The sequence below is a fragment of the Pituophis catenifer genome, unplaced genomic scaffold, assembly GCF_029215685.1.
Source record: "Pituophis catenifer annectens isolate HBS135680 unplaced genomic scaffold, rPitCat1.0.hap2 SCAF_1, whole genome shotgun sequence".
In the NCBI taxonomy this organism is placed as follows: domain Eukaryota; kingdom Metazoa; phylum Chordata; class Lepidosauria; order Squamata; family Colubridae; genus Pituophis; species Pituophis catenifer.
The window spans coordinates 289,339,093-289,359,518 of NW_027256881.1; the positions used below are offsets into that span (position 1 = coordinate 289,339,093).

The window sequence follows — 20,426 nt, forward strand, 5'->3', positions numbered from 1 at the left end:
TGCCCATGATTCTATCCAGAATTGCATAGATTCATTATGGGGCTGTTTAAGCATTGTTTGTGCATTCATCTTCTTAGGTCTGACATAAATTCAGTGCTAACAGGAGAAAAAGCTTCCTAATCAGCTTATCTCTCCTGCCCCCAAAGTTGGAAGTTAATGGTTCTATATTACCACTCCAATTACTGTGTGCTGACAAATCTGACATAACCATCTAGACTGAATGTTCAATGTCAGTTCTCCAGACTAGCATTGGAAAGATGAAAACCAGGAATAATCCAGAAGGCTTCAATGCATGTAAAATTTGTTTTAAGGGAATTTGGCAAATTTTGGCAAAACAAGAAAACTTTGTGTTTTATAAAATGGTTTTATAAAGTGGAAATGTATATTTTATTGTAAATAATGTTAATTATAATGAATGTATGATTATGATCCAGTGACTGCAAATAGACTGAATTTTGGTCTTCACAGGTCCAGATTACACTATTAAGGAAAACTCTAGTAAATCTTACTTTAAGTAATAAAATTGAAGCATGCCTATCAATAGAAGAATTCCAAAAACTTACAATAGTGCTTGTGCATGTATTATTTCTTGAAACAGTTTCAATATAATGTTTATTTAGAAGGACATTTTTTTCCACTTACAAAGATAAGAGTTAAATTCCAGATAAAATATTGATGTATTTATCGATTTAATCAGCCTTTCCTTAACATTTCTAGTGTGTTTTTGGTAACATTAAAGAAAACTCAGACCATAAGAAAAAAGATTTTTTAAAAAAATAGTGTTGACAACATGACAACATGACAATGGACAATTCAAATTCACCATGCCAGTGATGACACGTGCAAAATAAGTTGGCTAAAAATGGTAGAACTGAGAAGTCAAGCTGTTTTTCATAGCAACCTATTTTTGTTGCCCTGTGATAGAAGTTATGAACACTTCATAATATAAGTTATGAATACATTTACTTCAAAATTTGCTCTAAGAAACTATTTTATAACAATTACTGGATTTCACTGTCACTTGATCACTTTTCTTGCAGCTACAGTACTGTATTCCTACACAATATTGGGAACAATAGATTCTTGCAGTTCAGTGCAGTTTAGTATATCCTTTGGTCCAATTTACATATTAACACCATCTCATTTTAAATATTAAAAAAAGACAGACACTGAATGGCCTAGCAATAGAAAAAGTAGGAATACTAATTTCCTACATGATAATTGGAACTGATTACCAAATTGTTGGAAAAGAGACAGACTTGCATTTTCACTAAAAATGGGCAATCCTAGTTTTGCAGTTCCGTTCAGAAAGATCTCCACACAGTCGTTTTCAACACTTGTGTTTCATGGCAAGCTGCAGAGGGGAAAAAGAAGAGAAGCTATTAAGATATCTGCAATTCTAGCCACAACTCTTGATTTCTTATGATTTGAAAATACTGAAAATAGAAAGCAAAATAGAATCATGTCTGCAGAACTGTAATAAAAATTAAACTTTCTCTTGTTGTGGGACATCTGTATTGCCTATTATATTAAGAGCTGATGTTACTGAAATAAAAGTAAGGCATCTAGTTTGGTTTACAGGTAGTCCTTAACTTGCAACAATTCATTTAGTGCCCGAAGTTACAACATCATTGAAAAAAGTAACTTATGACCATTTTTCACACTTACCACCTTTGCAGCATCCCCATGGTCACGCGATAAAAATTCAGATGCCTGGCAACTGACTCATATTTATGACAGTTGCAGTGTCCTGGGATCATGTGATCACCTTTTGTAACCTTCTGACAAGCAAAGTCAATGGCGAAACCAGATTCGCTTAACAACCATTTAACATTTAACAAAGTTGTTCATTTAGTAATTGAACATCTGCTATGATTCACTTAACAACTGTGGCAAGGTCATAAAATGGCGTAAAATTCACTTAACAAATGCTTCAGTTAGCAACATAAATTTTGGGCTCAATTGTGGTCATAAGTTGAGGACTACGTGTACTCTGTTTGAAAGGCAGTTCAAACATGCTGAAAATTAAATAGGATAAAGAAAGAAACATTATTAGTGCTAAACAATATTGAATTATAACAATCTCAAGTGCTGTTTAAAAACACATTGGTTTCTAGATATTTTACAGCCAATTCTAACTTAAAGAAACACTATACTGAAGCAAGGAAGAGTACTTTTTCTTCCCTCTTGTGCAAGCACAGAGCTAATGCAAATTACATCTAACTCTATGGTGCAAACGTAGTACAAACCATAGTTTCAAGATCAGGATGCTTCAGGGTACCAGATTGATTCACATAAGAAATAAAGAAGAACGGCTGCAGGAATTGAGAGTATATCTAGTTTAACGAAAGGAAGGACTAGGGATGACATTATGTCAGTGTTCCAATAACTAAGGGGCTGCTATTAAGAAGAGGGGAGTCAACCTATTCTCCAAAGCACCTGAAAGCAGAGCAAGAAGCAATGGATGGAAACTAATCAAGGAAAGAACCAACCTAGAACTAAGGATAAATTTCCTGACAGAACAATTAACTCCAGAAGTTGTGGGTGTTCAATCACTGGAGGTTTTTAAGAAGAGTTTGGACAGCCATTTGTCTGAAATGGTATAGGGTCTCCTGCTTAAACAGGATATTGGACTAGAAGATCTCCAAGGTCCCTTCCAACTCTGTAACTGTTATTCAGATTCAATCCTTTGGGTCAAGGAAAGATTAAAAAAAAACCCATTTTGTCATAATCACATTTTCCCAAACTATCCTTTGAAGGATTTTCTGAATGCAGTCACCCAAAGGATCCAAAACATGTACAGATTCTTAGGAAAGCTGCCAGTTTTGTAAGCAGTAGTGATGGAAATAATACACAGTGTTCATATATTTTAATATTTGGCCTTGAGAATAAGCTTGGAGTCTTTTCAAAGTAACGCTAAAAGCTGAAGGGATGCTTCTTATAATTACCAGAACTGTATACAATACATTTTCCCATCTAATTCAGTATTAGCTGTGTTGTCTGGTATATGTTTTAAAGCAGAATCCTTGCATCAATTCCTGGAACTATCAGATATTAATTCTTGCATTTACTTGCAGTATGTGAAGTCAATCCTTTTTCGTCTGTTTGACTCCAATTTCAGGTGTTTGAGAATGATCCAGGATCATTTGTAGGCTAAAGAAGAGCCATTCCCATCTACCACAATACTTTTCTTTTCTTCTATGTGGAGAATATTTGAAATACCAGAGTAGATGGCAAGTAAACAGCTGCATCTTTCAATTATCAGCCTGAGTTATATTGGCAAGGGATCGTCTGGCTATTTTACATCTACACAGCACAGATTATTCTTGAGAGGTGCCAGGAAATATCTCTCACCACATCTCCCCTGCTTAACTGCAAAATTAACTTGACATGCAGCCACCTAGTATAAAGCAATCTAAGATCTCATTACAACATTTAAAGAGCGCGATTAGGAGTTGAGGATGTCTCATAGCATTTTTGCCATTTCTTTTGAAGCAAGGCTTTTTAATAGACTACAGTATTAAAACAATTATCTTACTTCTATTTCTTTTTTTCTTTTTCTTAGAAAGAAATAACAAATTTATTTGAAATTTGTGTCTGATGATTATTAATTTTGCTTATAGAATTCTCTAAGGCAGTATAAGATACAGGCATAGTTTGAATCCTGTTCACATGTATTTCTCTTCTAGTTTCCGTGCCACAAGCCTGCATATCCAGTTAGACATCAAGTTGGTCTAAAATGGATTTTTCTTCTTCTTTTTTATATTATGTGATTGTAAAATGAACTAGGAAAACCCTAACTCTGTTATTTTAATTATCAATTGTGTGATGTGTCTCAAATAATCTGCATCTCAAAAATGTTCTAAAATATTTGGAGATTTTGAATATTTTTCTTCAATACATATCCATAACTAAATTATAGGAAATATAATTATAGGAAGCAAATAGGTGTTTATTTGGAAACAACAATCTTGCTTTATAATTGTGTATTTCAGTTGCCAATATATTTTGTATCAGTATTATCCTCACACGGTGACTGAAGCCAAGAAATTAAAAGATGCTTGTTTCTTGGGAAGAAAGCAATCCTAGACAGATTACTAAAAAGCAGAGACCTTGCTGACAAAAGTCAGTATAGTCAAAGCTATGGTTTTCCTGGTAGTAATGTATAGCTGTGAGAGTTGGGTCATAATGAAGGTTAAGCCCTGAAGAATTGAATTTTGAATTGTGGTATTGGAGAAAACTCTTGAGAGTCCCTTGGACTGAAAGGAGATCATTATCAGTCAATCCTAAAAGAAATCAACCCCAACTGTTCTTTGGAAGGCCAGATGCTGAAGCTCAAATACTTTGGCCATCTAATGACATGAGAAGACTCACTAGAAAAGACCCTGATGCAGAGAAGAACAGAAGACAAAAGGAGGAGGAGATGGCAAAGGATAAGATGTTAGATAATGCCATAACCCAATGAACATGAAAGGCAGAAGAAAGAGCAAAATTATGTCCCATTCTGGTAGCTGAAACTGCTTCTGCTAATGGAAAGATAGAGCTGGGTTCTACTCTAAGTGCTTAAGAAGAAAATTCTATGGGGATAAAAAGTGGGAAGACCGAAACTAGTGAAACTCATAATTAAACTAAGAAACTAGAGAACATAGTCATAGATAGGTCTTTTCTTCTTTGAAAGGGTGGCTTTATAACACAGAATGTAGGAGATGACTAGATTGAGCCCGAAGGAGGGATCAAATGCATAATCTTGAGCCTCTTCATGTCTACAAGAGATCTAAGCCCAGCCCACTTTGAATTCCACAGACTCTTATCTACTGCCAATTTGCTTTGACGGTTAATAGTTCAGATTCTTGTAGAGAGTTTAAGCTTGCAATAAACCTTTGTATTCATTTGAACTGTCTCGATTTCCTGATTTCCCTGGCGCTTGACACAAAGCAATGAAATATAAAGTATAAGGACATACAGGCCATATAGGGAAAACAGTACCAACATCTTGCACTCCAGCAGGATTCAGTTTACCCACTATATTTTGTGACAGGAATAACAAGTAATTTTAGATGCTTGAAGAATATCAAGTGACACACTTTGAAAATTGGCTACTTTTTCATAATGTTAATTCTATTAATAAAACATTGACATTTGCCAGTGAATGCCAATTCTATCTCTAGCCATCTAAACACATGCCATATTGCTTGAGGAGCTGTCATCTCATCAGCGATGTTTATGATTCAGACTTGGCTGTAAATATTAAAGATTCAAGAAAAGCACAGCACTTATTTATTGAGGATCTCTTTTTCTTCTCCTTTACTTCCTCTTTTACTGCTTTGGGTGCCAAGGGAGATATTCCCATCATTGAGGACAGGGAATTTTAATTAATACTATCCCAATTTATGAAGTTTTATAAGGCCAGTATACTCTTCAATAATGTTTGTTCTAAGAAACAATTTTATATGCAAGATCGAGGAAAGGAAAAAAAAAAGTTTTGAGGATATGTTAGAAATATATACTAAAGGAACTAGCAGATCAGAGTGACTCTTAATGTCTTTGAGAGTTCCTAGAGGACTCAAATAGTCCAAGAAGACTGGAAGAGAGCAAATATTCTTATTTTTTTAAAGGGAAAGGAGAAGTTAGGAAACTATAGATTTGAAGACTACATAAGACCTTTGAACAAGTTGTCAAGAAAGAGACAGCAAAGGCTTGTTGCAAAGAAATTGTACCAGATTAACCTTATGTCCTTCTTTATTATTGGCTGAAATTACCCTAGAAATAGTGTACCTGGATCTCAGGAAAGCTTCCAAAGAGCACCTGATACCATTCTTAGTAAAAATGTAAAATATGGGTTAGATGATACTTGTGTCATATGACTCAGAGTTAGCTGAATGACTACCGCAATAAGTGCTTGTTAATGCCTTCACTTCAACTTGGATGGAATTATCAAGCAGAGTACCACACATCTCTGACCTAGGCTCTGTAATGTAATATTATAACTAATGATGAAGATAAATGAATGATGCCAATGGCACAATGCTGGAAGGGATAGTTAATACTTTAGAACACAAAGTAAAGATACAAACAAATCTACACCGGTTTGAACAGTGGGTTGGAATGAATTAGGATGAAATTTACACAACATATAATTCAAGTTTGGAATTTAGTACTATAAGATGTGGCACTTACTACTAGCTTGGTTGGCTTCAAAAATGAGTTGGATCTATTCATGGAAATCATGGGGATCAATGGTTATTTAGTCCTGATGGAAGTGTGATGGCCTCTGTGAGGAGACTTGGGTACTTTTGTGTAGGTAGTTGGCTATTGTGAAGACAGACTGCTGTATTAAATTGGCCAGGGATCTGATCCAGCAGGTGGCACTGCTTATATTCTTGAAGGTAGAAATGCAATGTTATATATCAGAGTGGCAAAAATGTAAGGCATAAATATAGGATGGGGAAAACCTGGCTTGGTAGTAATATGTGTTAACGGACTCCAGGTATCTGGGGTGGCTGCAAATCAAATATAAGTTGGTAATATGATGCAGCTGCTAAAAAGGAAAATGTTATTAACAAGGACATTGAGATCATGAGTAATTGTTCCATTTTGCTTTCTCCTGGTAAAACCCCCATGTGAAAATATCTAGCAATACCACCATTTGTAGTTGATCCATTGTGTCTAAGTCTGCAAGCATGGTTCAAAAAGAACAGTGACCAGTTGTAACAAGTTCAGAGGGCAGCTACTATGAATCATAAACCAAGTCCTATGAAGAATAGTTAAAGCATCTACAACATATAGATTTAACCTACAGAAATGATGATATATAATAATAACTTCAGATATGTGAAGAATCATCACACAGGGGAGGCAGTGGACTTATTCTGTACTGACCCAGATGACTGATGAGTTAAAAGTATGAGAGAACAGATTCAAGCTAGCCATCAGAAGGATTGTCCTGCCTATATGATCTGCGAACTACAGAAATTTTCAAAGATATACAGATAGTCAATTGTGAGAGATGCTTTACTGGATTCTGCACTACGCATGGGATTGAAATAGATTTTCATTGAGTTATCTTCCAACTTTATGTTTTTTTGAAAATATAATGCATTGAAATGAAATGCTTGATATTTGCAAGCACTGTGAGATACGTTCTTTATAATAATACGAGATGCAAGAATTACTTTAAATAATTCTAATACTCTATCACCAGTGGTGGGATTCAGCCAGTTCGCACCACTTCGGGAGAACCGGTTGTTAAGTTTCTAAGCAATTTAGCAAACTGGTTGTTGGAAGAAATCATTAGGGCAGAGAACCGGTTATTAAATTGTCTAGCAGCATTAGACAATGAAAACAGCAGGAAGATGCTGTTTTTTAATTGATTGTAATCCAAAATAATTATCTTGTAGTGGCAGCCTCTGATGCCAAGGATATCCTAAAAGAAGGAGCAATCTAGAATAATAATAAAAGACATTTTCTTTGATCAGTGGAGTTCCTGGATTGTATCTTATAATATTCTACTTGAACGCAGCATAGAAAACAACATAACAATAAGTGAAATGAAGAAGAATGCTATAAAACAGCCCCTTAAATCCAGACCTATCTATAATTTAAATTACTCCATAAAAATGTTCTTCAGTATTTCATAAAGTCTACAAATGGCTATCACTATTGCTTCATTCCTTAGGACTCTTATTATTTATTATGAAGCAGTGACTTTTAAAGTGTTCTCCGAGGAATCTCAGGATTATATGAGTGGCCACTTAAATGACATATAAACAAGAGTGGATCTGTTTTCTTAAAGGAAAGCATGTTCAACAGCAATCAGTTTTTCTTAGAGCAGACAGCTGCTGAGATACCCAATGGCTTTCAGGTTAAATTCTCATTTGAAATAAAACAACTTTAAATCCAAGAGCCATCCATTTTCAGATGACAACTGCATGTAAGAATAGATTCAATGAATCCATCGGCTCAATTGTATTTTGTGTCAAGGTGGAAATTCTTAAAAGCAATTTGATTTGATGTGGGGCCACATCAGCTGATCTTAATACTGAGGGAGCAATATCTAATACAATGTTGTATTTCCTTCAGTGCCAACTTAGCTAATAGTTGGACCTTAAATCTGTCACAGCTCTTTTATACAACTGTTTGGCACTCTCCGAAATTATAAGAAAAAAAAATAAAGACAATATTTGAAAATATTTCATATCCATATTAAGTTATCTCTTTGCAACCCAATTCATACCAATAGTATTGTTTTAAATTGAATATTATTTGATTCATGACTGTACACAACAGAGAAAGGAGGCCTAAATATGATAATAAAAACATAAAGGAATACCTTGTGTGCAGTTTCTGCAAACTGCTGAGCACTGTTTTTCATATCCTCTGTCTTTTCTTCAGTTCGACTTAATCTTTCACCGCGCTCATTCAAAGCCTGGCTTGCTTTCTGTACTGCACTTGTCACGCTGTCTGCTGCCGAATGTAATATGCTGTTTCCTGAAACACATCACACGTGGTTGGAATGGAATGTCTTATCTTCTGAAACATAGCAAAACCTTTGTGAGAATTATGGATGGAAAATAAAATATATTTTTTACTTCACCCGATGAAAGTGACTTTGTTGGTAGTAATTCTAACAAAGATGGCTTTAGGCTCCAAGGCCAGGGTATCCAACCTTGGCAACATTAAGACCTGTGGATTTAAAAAACCTGGGAGGGGAATTCTGAGAGTTGAAGTCCATGGGTCTTAAAGTTGCCAAGGTTGGACACTCCTGATCTAGGGACAGAATGTTTTTTCCCACTCTGTAAGATGAAATCATATAGGCTGACCTCCAAATAACTAAACCAAACCATATGAGGAATTGTGGATTATATCAGAAAAACATCTCTATTCTTTTCTAAATTGTACTACTGCATTGTATCCAATAATCATATATTTTCCATTTTCCAACACTTCTTTTTCAAATTTTCTTCATACAATTCTCCAGCACAGTAAATTTCCATGCAGAAGCCCAAATATGCTAAATAAGATTTGCCCCAAGATAAGTGGATATAAATTGGAGCTAATCTTTATATCTGTAAGGTGACATTTTGAGTCACTGTTTGTGTTGAAAAAAAATCCCTTTTTGATCTCATTTTTTTCAAGCTAATGCAAACTACTTCAGAATATTTACTTTTTAAGTATTCATTTACTTTAATGTTTATTTTTAAATAAAGAGCTTAGGATTGTATATACAGTTTTAATTTTATTATTATTTCTTATACAAACTATTCACTTCTAATTTCCAAGTGACTGCTTAGACTGCTTAATGGCAGCATAGTCTGAGCAGAATGGAACACTCTTCTCTGTGAAAATGAAGAAAAAAAATCATGTTCTGCCTGTTATTTGTCAACCTTGAAGCTGACCTGACTGAGGCCAATGAGGTATTTTAATTCTTTTGTCCTTAATAGTACTTCCTCCAGTGTTCTGTAGGATCCATCAACTCTCCAAAGCAGAGTTTCAGGAGAGAAATGAGGAGTGAATGAGGAATCAAATAAAATTCCATCCTCCCTGCTCCATCAATAGAGACATTGCATTTTAATCATCTTAGATTAAAATGCACTTTTGTAGACAGAAGCAATTTCCAGAAAAATGATCCTGGGTTCAGTTTCTGATGCTAGGTACTTCAACAGTATATAAAGAGGTCTTTTTTCATTTTATTTGTATTTGTCTGAAAATATAATTCATTTGCCATCAAATCTTTACATCAGGTAATAATCAGTTTCTGTAAACCCAATGTCTCTGCTAAACATTCTCTACTAAAACACATACTGGTACTTCCAACAAAGGCATTTCCTTGATGGTTACTTACAACTGCTGCAAGATTTGAGCAGGAGATCTAGAGTCTATCTTACTGTACATTTTCAAATCTGAAGAAGGCATTTGCTATTAATATTATTTGCCTAGTTTTGGTAGGCAATAGATAAAATTGTATACATACTTTGAGAATGTTTAAATTTGGGGATAAGTTAAATAAAGTAGTCCGTTGGTATAAAGGTAAAATACAATAAAAAATATAAGATTGTACTGTATACATGATGGTTAATTTGGAAAATAATTATTATTTATTTTTTTTAGCATCAACTTAACTATTCTTATCTGACCATCTTGACATCTTGCTTTTAGGTATATTCTCAATAGGAAATCACAGAATACTCCTGCCAAAGAAATTGTTGTAAACTATTTTGCCAACTATTTTGTCATTTCATTCATTTATTATCAAATGAATATTCTTTATTTCTTGACAAGTGACTTTTGAAATTTTCAACCCTATCCACTCCAATTTATCTTCAAGGATAAGGATGACAATTTCCCCTTTGTGTGTATGTCTGTGTGTGTGCATGAAATGCAGTTATTCTAAACAGGAATTTGAAGCTGAATTGTAGATATGGTTGACTAATGCACATTCAAATATCTTGCAACACAATATTTCAATATGTGGTATTTTTAAGTACTTATCTTTGAGTAGACATTTTAATTGATCAAAATATTGTGCATCAATGATTCCAGTAACTAATTCCTTTCAATAGGTATAACATTGCAAGGAACTGATCAGCACAAAAGCCTGACATGAGGTTTGGGTAGTAAGATAGGCAGCCTATAATTTGATAAAAATAAATATGTTTTTAATAGCTTTATGGCAAGCTGAAATGTTTCTGTTAGTATAATTTCTACTAATCTTTTCCAAATTAGATTAGAGGGAAGAACACATCAGGACAGGATTCCCTACAGTCCAATTGTTAACAGCTAAACTATACTGTCAACACTTTAACAGGAAAAACAACAACTACTACTACTACTACTAACTAAATAAAAGTAACACTACTTTGGATTTTTGAAGGTAAATATTAGTTTTGTGATTACATAATTTGTTATATCATTTTATTTATTAATCAAATTTATACAGGTGCCCACCTCAGATATTGAAGGAATAAGGTGCTCATTTAAATACTAAAAAATATTTCAGCAAATCGGACGTTATGTCCCACGGAATGTAGGATATGACTAGGTTGAGCCCAAGGGTATAGTCAAATGCATTATTAGTCTGGAGTCCCTACCTAAGCCCAGACCCCCTTGAAATCCATTGACTCTTATCTGGTACTAATTCACACTAACTATTAGGAGTTCAGTTTCTCAAGTTGCATGGAATAAACTTGCAATGCTTTTGAACTCTAGCCTGGCTCATGGTGTCTTGTGCCTGACACTTATAAGCTTCTATTCCTTTCTTTCCATTTATTTCATTTACACAAATTGACACATGGTTCATGTGATAGAACCATGGTTCATGGTTCATGAGATAGACAAGTGATAGAACTTTCAGCTCTAAACAATTGAACCAATGCATTTCACTCAATTTTAGCTGGATTCTAAAGCTAAGTTTCTTGTAGAACCTGATTGTAGCTTTCCCATGAATGCTTTGTAGCCTTCCAACTCAATCAATCATGTCAGTTATTTGCTAATTATAGCAATATAATTTCTATAATACATGGACATGGTTTTTAAATTTCTCATGCATGGCAAAATGATACTGATTACATTACTGAAGGATTCACTTTCACGTAGCCTAACAAGCATCTCAGTCTTATCCCTGTACCTTAATTTTGTCATAGATTTTTAGTGCTATACTTTTAAGTTAAGAAATATACATGTGATGGGGCTCACACTTTCCACAATGCAGTCATTTGGAACTATAAAAAACAGAGAAAATTAAGTCAAACTGATTTACATTCTCTTAAGAGTAGGGGTAAGCAACTTGTGCTCTATCAATGGCCTCTGCCTGTTTTGCATTCCAATAATCCAATTAAAGGCTGTTAAATATGGTATCAAATTGCTGAATAACAATACGGTAGTGGCCAAAATTGTGGAAACCTTTTGGGAAAAGTGTATTTTTGAGGTTTGATGGCTAATAACACCACTTTTGTTTCTGGAGTTTCAAGATAACCACTGCTGGAATGATCTGGGAATAGCCCAGATCTTAACCCAGTGGTGGGATTCAAGTAATTTAACAATCGGTTCTCTGCCCTAATGATTTCTTCCAACAACCAGTTCACCAAACTGCTCAGAAAGTTAACAACCGGTTCTCCCAAAGTGGTGTGAACTGGCTGAATCCCACCACTGCCTTAACCCAATTGAAAATCTATGGAGCTGACTAAATAAACTTGTTAGTCATAAGTGACCCAGCAATAAAACCCAGTAAATAGAAGCAATCATTCAATCTTGGTTTCACATTATAACAGCTGCAGAACTAAAAGACTTGGTTCACTCCATGGGAAGATGTTGTAAGGCCGTAATTCATGGTAAAGGTTACCCAACTAAGTATTAATGGACGTGATAATTTTTGTATATCTCATTTTTTATATGGTGATAATTTTTGTATAACTTGTTTTTTCTAAGTGTTTCACTTTTCTTCTTTATACTATAACTGCTATTCTAATAGCAAATCCTTCATAAAAGTTATTGCATTATATACTTGATTAAATTATCTTTCCATTGATTATATAGTTTTATGGTACTACTCCCCCAAAAAAGTAGTGTTATTAACTAGTTTTAGAAAATACACTTTTCCCAAAAGGTTTCCATAATTTTGGCCACTACTGTAGCATAAACTTCTATTTGGTAAAGAAAGAAGAAAAACAGTTTCATTAAACCAGTTAGTAGGCTTATTGTTCTTATTTTGGTAAACTTCTCTTTTGCACACCACTATAGGGCTGGCTTATTGCATCATCTCTGCCATTACCTTGTGGCCTTTCAATGACAAAAATACTGTAGCCTACAGATAGGTTGTCTGCTTTTGGAGAAGAGGCCCTTGAGCAGGGTCATTTCATTTTTATTTACCACGATAATAGGTTAAGTATCAGAATGGCATGGTTTTTATACATCTTTGCCTACCCTCTTTAGCTGCGGGACACAAGAGTCTCGAAGAACACAATTATATTTAATTTCATTACTGAGCTAAATAGTCTGAACCTAATAGACCCTAATGATTCCTTTCTGCAGTCAAAAGTGCTTACCTCAAACCATTTTAAAGCAAATAAATATATTTACAAACAAATATCCTATTAAGGAAAACAAAACACATTTTTTCTCTCAGGCAGACTGTTTTGCAGACATCTGCAAAGAGGAAGCCTCTGCAAAATGTGAATATCTACTGGATAATTCCAGTAGAATTATCTGGTCATCATATGGGACTTCTTAAATTTGTAATGGGGTGGGTGGGATTAGAAATTATAGCCCTATTAGGAAGCAGGGAAAATGCAGCATTTTTTTTTAACAAACTGCTTCTCCTGAAGTGGTGAAACACACACACACACATACACACGCACACAAAGCAGGCAGTGTAAGAGACTCAAGAGAGAGTTCTCTGTTCTGAAGATGCTGTCGGCTCCTATGGAGGATAGAAATGTTAAGTAGGATCACATATGGCAAGTCACAAAAACTGTCAACTACCTGGGAGAGAAACAATCACTATCCCTGTCTTCACTTGTTTGTTTTCACCAGCTGTAAATCAGAAATGCATTGTGATGGTAGAAAAGAGTTGGTTACTGTTAAAGTTCAGGCTGAGCAGTCTTCCAAGTCAGCAAATGCATAGTGATTTAATACATGAAGAATCCGCTGGAAATGTTTACTCTTACATCATGCATCTAATACACCACAGACTTCTATTAATTCTTTGCAGGAAAGGATGACTCACTATATCAAGTTCAGCACTGCACAGATACATAGGCAACTACTGAATTTTATATACACAGCAATCTTCTCTAATGTAATGTCCTCCAGATGTTGGGATTTCAGCTTCCATTCATTCCTGAGGTATATCTGGCAGGTACCAGATTCAGGCATGCAGCATTAAAGTCTAGTTTAAATAAGACCACTATTTTGAAAAATTGCAAATTTCTAGCATTTAGAATTTGTAAATAGCCGAATTCCCAAATAGCCTGCATCAGTTCCTGTGAAAGTGGTATTTAGGTACAAAGATGATCAAGTGTAATTAGGAAGCAGACAGCATCAAGGATATATCATGGACTCCAGTAGCAAAATACCGTGCACACAATGTTAACCTAGGTTTAAACGTAATCTTACTGCAAGAAATTATTAGAAGCTTGTAATATTCTCAAGAGAGTTAAGAAAGAAAAATGTCCTTACTTGGATAAACAGAAATTAAATCTTCAGGAGTTCATACGGTCATATTGTACTAGAGGTAGTCCTTGACTTATGACCACAGTGGAGAATTAGTCATGTGTCATTGCGGTGGTTAAGTTGAGGCACCAAATGATGAGACTTGATTTTATGACTGTTTTTATGACAGCCGAGGAGCAAGTTAAGTGAACCATGTGGTCATTAAATGAATCCAACATATCAAATGGGTTTGGTTTTTTTTTTGCCATTTTCTGCTGGAAAACAACAAAAATGTTGCAAATTGTGGTTATGTGATTGTGGAATGTGCAACAATCATAAATGCAAGCTGGTTATCAAGAGCCCGAAATGCAATCATGGGATTGTAGGGTATATAGCACCGTGGTGGCACAGTGGTTGCAGGGCTAACTCATTGCTCACTCCAGGAGTTTGATTCTGAGTGGCTCAAGACTGACTCAGCCTTCCATTCTTCCAAGGTCGGTAAAATGAGGCCCCAGATTGTTGGGAGCAATATGCTGGCTCTGTAAACTGCTTAGAGGGCTGTAAAGCACTGTGAAGCGGTATATAAGCCTAAGTGCTAATGATACATGTGTGGCAATTTTGAGGATGGGTTGTAAGTAGCTTTTGTTACCTCTGTCATAATTTTAAACAGTTGTTAAGCGGCCAGTCATAAATCAAGGGCTACCTGTAATTTAAAAGCAAGCAGAAAACAACAGCAGTTTATAGAAGGTACCCCTATTAATAGATAGCCCCATTAATGCATCATTTTGCTTGGTTTGGTTTCTTAGTATAGTTTAGTATAACAGCAGCTACGTTCATATGAGAACAGTTCTACTCACCATATAAGCATTACTCTGTAGCATTTTCCTAATTTTAATGACTGGGAAAGAGCTGGGAGACAATCATGGAAGGCCTAGCTTTACACTTGTTTACTTCCATGTCAGCTAGATGGTTTACTTCAGATAACTATGCTGGAAACCCAGAGTTTATTTTTCACATCCATCTCTACTGCAACGAAGACAGAAGAGGAAATGAGCTGCTCTCTTTGTTTTAAAAAATCACAGAAATAAACAAACAAAATATGGATTCATGCTTATGTACTCTGCTATCCAGTGCTGTGGAGTCGGAGTCGGAGTCGGAGTCGAGGAGTCGGAGTCGGAGGAAATTTTGGGTACCTGGAGTCGGAGTCGGAGTCGGCAAACAATGCACCGACTCCGACTCCGACTCCTACTAAATTTAGATTGGAATTTTAAAAAAAGCAAGTTTAAATGTCCCAATTCACAAAAAGTTATAATTAATGACTTCTCTACTGTAAGAATAAAGACCAATGCATGCAGTGCCTCACGTAACCGCAAAATGAACACGTTAAGTGACCGTGAAGAAGCATGCTTTTCATGTGCTTCACTATAAGGCACGCAACGCACAATTAGGAGTGGCAATACTTATACTTTCCATAGTGTTGTGTTCTGCTGTTACAGGGAACGCAGCGCCCATGGGTAACCTAGCCTCTCACTGATAAGGGATTAAGTAAATATGTTTTTTGCAGGACTAGAGACACTTGCATAAGTGAAGGGAATGGAGGGTCAATAGTTCAAGACTGAAGCTGTAAACCATTTATTGCCAATAAATAGTGGTGGGCGAGGGGCGGGCGACCCAGCAATTTAACAAATGGTTCGGTGGTTTTTTTGTAATTTTATTGGCCCACGGAGCTTCAGCATAGGCTAATTAGCCCTTGATTAGATCGGCTCCCGACCCCCAGCTGATTTGCTCTGAGCTGTTTTGCTCAGTGCTCTTTTGCTTGCTTGGAAAGACTGCAGATTTTTCCCCCCCTAGCTATACTGAAAAACGAAAGAGAAAGTAAAGCAGGCTGTTGGTTTTGCATGTTAGAAAATTAGGCAGGCAGATTTCTTTTCTTTTTCCTCACCAAAAAAGGTAGGTGCAAACAACGGGAAATTTAGGGAAAAAAGGAGATTTTAAAACACAAAAGAAAAAAAGCTCTATTTAACTAGGGAATTGTAATAATTGAGATACTATTAATTGTATATTGTGTTGAAAGCAGAAATGGTTAAGTTGTGGTTTGGAGGAATATATGGGGGAAATTATTTGGTTTATTATTATTGGTAAATATAATTAATTGATTTGTAAGAAATTGGATTGCATGTTTATGAGCACTTTGCATTATCAAGTGATGGAAAACATTACGTGTGCCAATGTATTAGAAAAGATGATGATGGTGAAAAACAATGTGATGCAAAAATTAGCAGTTTCAGTGGGCCTGATAAAAATGCACCTACAAGAGCATCAAATTTGAAAAGACACTTACAGCGTTTTCATCCCAAAGTGTTAGAAGCCGTGAATGAGAAAGATAGCAATGAAAACATTGCATCTACTTCTGTGACAAAAAACGTTCAGAAATCTACTGGAGAACAATCACAGATAAGAAAATTCTTTATATCTGACAAAGTTACCATAAGGATGACACCAGAAAAATTCAAACACCACATTATTGAAATGGTAGTAAAGAATAGTGTACCACTATCCTTCTTTTCACAGACAGCCTTTTTAGGCCTAAATGGAGAAATGGCAAAAAAACTTGGTGTTTCTCTGGAAAGAGAAAGTATAAGGAAACTTGTAATTGAGGAGGCCAAATGTAAAAAGGAAGAACTACAGAAAGTTATGAAAGGACGTTTTGTCTTCCTTAAAATGGATGCATGCACACGTCACAGAGTCAATTATTTCGCTATTAATGTTAGATTTGTGGATGAAAATAACAAAACAATAACACGGACCCTCGGAGTAAAGGACACTCAGGCACATCACACCAGTGATTACCTTCAGAAGTTAGTGGAGGGTGTTCTAGAAGATTTTGAAATTAAAAAGGAACAGATTTTATGTGTTGTGACAGATAACGCTTCTAACATGTTGAGCACAATTGAGAAGATGAAGGCAGATGAAGAAGGTATCAAACAGATATTAGACTTAGAGGAAGACAGCTCTGCAAGTATTAGAGAAAGTTTAGAAACTGAAGAGAATGCTGACATTTTTTTAGACAACTTTGTTGAAGAAGCATTGAAGCTTGCTACTATTCATCATATGCGATGTGCTGTTCATACACTGCAACTTGCCATAAGAGATGGATTAAAAGATCGCCATGCAGCTACATTAATTGGCAAATTACGACAAGTAACTGTTGCAGCCAGGGCCCCAAAAACAGATGCAATTTTGAAAAGACGTGCAGGAAAAGGAGCCATTTTGGATCAAACAACTCGCTGGGGAAGCACTTATTTAATGGTGAAGCGTTTACTTGAACTTAAAGACTTCATAGAAGAAATGGACAATGAAAATCTTGCATTAACTGCAAGCCAGTGGACACAAACAAAAGAGCTGGAGAACCTTCTTTCTCACCCCTTCACTGTCACCAAGAGGTTGCAATGTGATGATCTAATCCCGGGTAAATTCCTCTTGGAATGGAAGAGCCTGTTATATCGCCTGAACAAAAATGGAGGGTTAATAGCTGAGGGCATTGCATCTTCAATGATGAAAAGAGAGAGTCTTTTGCTGGAAAATGAAATCTTGTTAGCGGCTATTTATGTCGACCCAATGAGCCGACTTTTATTGAACAGTAAACAGATTGCTACTGGGAAAAAGGCCCTCTATGATGTAGCAGTTCGCATGAAGGGATTACGACCTGAAATACCTCCACAGGAGGATGGAGTTCTTTTAAGCAATAGTGGTAACTCAGAATCATCTTCTTCAAACGAAGAATTAGACTTTGATTCCTTCTTAGACAAAATGGAAGTTGCTAAAGGAAAGCGACGTCGCATAAGCGTTACAGAACCAGTAAATGTCCAAATAAAAAAATTCCAACAGGAGTTTTATAAAGCACTAAAAGAAGTTGAAAAGTATGATCGCTCATCAAAACTTACTGTTGAAGAAGCCATCCTTGTTTATCCAGAGATCGTTAGTGATGTGGCCAGAATAGTTACTGCAATGCCACCCACCCAAGTCAGTGTCGAAAGATTATTTTCAGCCCTAAAAATAATAAAGTCTGACTTAAGAGCCTCTATGAAAGAGGATCTGGCAGAGGCAATTCTCTTCCTTAGAACTCTACATTGAATTGATTTGCATTTGCTAAGCCTATAACTACATTTCAAGATTAATATAAACCATTTCTAGGTTTTACAGATTTTGTTTTTGGTTCATATAGATAAGCTTTGTTTTTGTTCTAAAACAACCAAATAATGTGGTTTGTATTTTTGAACTGGTAAAGTTCCTGTTCCTGATGTTTATGCCTGCTGCTACTATCCAGCAACTTGATTAATTAAATTAATAAAAAAAAATTAATAAAACTTTGTTGTTTTCATTGTGTTTGTCTTTTGCTTAAACTGTTCAATACAGTAGACTGTTGGCTTCCCAGCCAGTAGTCCTGTGGTAATGACATGTATGTTGCCTTTCTTTCCTTCAAGGAATGTATAAAATACATTCGCATATTAATACAGAGGAGTCGGAGTCGGGGAGTCGGAGTCGGAGTCGGAGTCGGAGTCGGAGTCGGAAGTACAAAAAACTGAGGAGTCGGAGTCGGAGTCGGAACATTTATCTCCCGACTCCACAGCTCTGCTGCTATCACTCAAAAGCTGGTATTATATTCAGGTTTTAGTCCTAAATACAGAATTCAGATTTAATTTATTTATCTATTTATTATATTTATGTGTTGCCTATTAAATTACAGCAGAAGAACCCAAAATGCCACACTCAGGTCAGATCTGTTACATATTTTTATGAAGATGGAAGGAAAACATTTTTTGTGGGCTTTAAAGCATTTTTAATGAATTTTCTATCTTATTCCAAACTCCTACTTTATGTGATCCATGTCAGTATTGTCATTATTATTATTATATAATATAATAAATATAATAATTGTCATTACTATATTTATATATTATCGTATTATTATATTTACATAATATCTTATTCATTTCAACCAATATTTGGCTGGAGAAAAACAAATGATTGAATATAACAGTGAATGACCAAGTATTGTCTGAAGAGAATAGTTCTTTTTCTCATTTATATTAAAAAACTTTGCAATTCCTAGTCTTTACCTCTAGGTGCCACCAATAATTCTTATCAATAATTTATTATGCTATCATTATTGTAAACTTCTAAATTTACATGGAACTCCAATAACAGTAGTATATATGTTTTTAGATCAATAACCTTGTTTGGGATTTTCTTCTTTTAAAGAAACAACAGCAAATCAATATCTGATCTAGATCAGGACACAAATGATCCATTCCTGTGTCATTTTCCTACCAAATATATATTTCCCTTTCACCAGTAAAATTTGCTATTAACTTTGAGATTTTCTCAATCACAAACTGATCTAGAATGATGTGGAAAAATTATTTTATAAACAACTGTAACTTAAATTCCATAAACATTTACTAAGACTCCTTGAATTTATCAAGACTTCTTACTAAATGTTTTATGGAGGAATTTTCCACTGGAAATATGCATATTGAAAAATCTCATACCTTACACCTGAGGCTTCCAGATTAAAAAACAGTCATTTTTCCATGAGCAAAAACTTCAGAAAAGGCTTTTCATTCTTTTTTTAAAAAGAAAATGATACTATTTCCAACAGTGAAGTATTGATTTTAGAAGAGGTTTACAGAATATTTTACAGAAAGAAAGGTTATATAGCTCTCCTCTGTGAGAGAGGAAAATTACCAGTGATTATGTGCCAGTTTTAATATCAGCCCAAATTCTTAAGACTGCATAGAACTCATATAAAATAATATAAATATAAATCATATAGATAATAATGGATAGATATTTTCAGAATCAGAACAGAAATAAAGCAAAATAATTTATTGCATCTACTATGACCTAAGCTGAGTCTGAATGGTTTAATATTCCATTTATTTATTTAGCAAACTTCTATCGTGGCTGTAGTCAAATGTCATGGTACTGGATAAACTACAGAATCCTCAGAATGGAATGAAATGCTTCAAACCCCCACAAAGGTAATCCTTCAGTTAAGACTGCAATGTGATATATGCTGGCCATATAGCTAACTTTTGTAACTTGCAGAATTCTCCTCAATTATCTGAACACGTAAAAAGCCAAAAGAAAAATGTTTAGAAAGCAAAAGAGAAACAATCGGTCTCTTTTCAGAAGAAATCAATATCCATCTTGGGAAGTGATACCAGGGCTATCATCAGTTTTACAACACACTGTCTGCTAATGTGGACTAGGTGAAT

The 20,426-nt window shown here is 35.2% G+C and overlaps 1 protein-coding gene across 1 annotated transcript in view; it reads right to left on the reverse strand.

The window, feature by feature from the left end:
• Positions 1-1,330: 1,330 nt before the first annotated feature.
• STXBP6 (syntaxin binding protein 6) overlaps positions 1,331-20,426 on the reverse strand; it is a 102,046-nt gene continuing 82,950 nt past the window's right edge. Inside the window, exons 5-6 of the mRNA XM_070931355.1 lie at positions 8,330-8,487; positions 1,331-1,354 (exon numbers count right to left, since the gene is read on the reverse strand). Coding sequence (XP_070787456.1) covers positions 1,331-1,354; positions 8,330-8,487 — 182 coding nt within the window. The remainder of the gene's footprint in view (positions 1,355-8,329; positions 8,488-20,426) is intronic.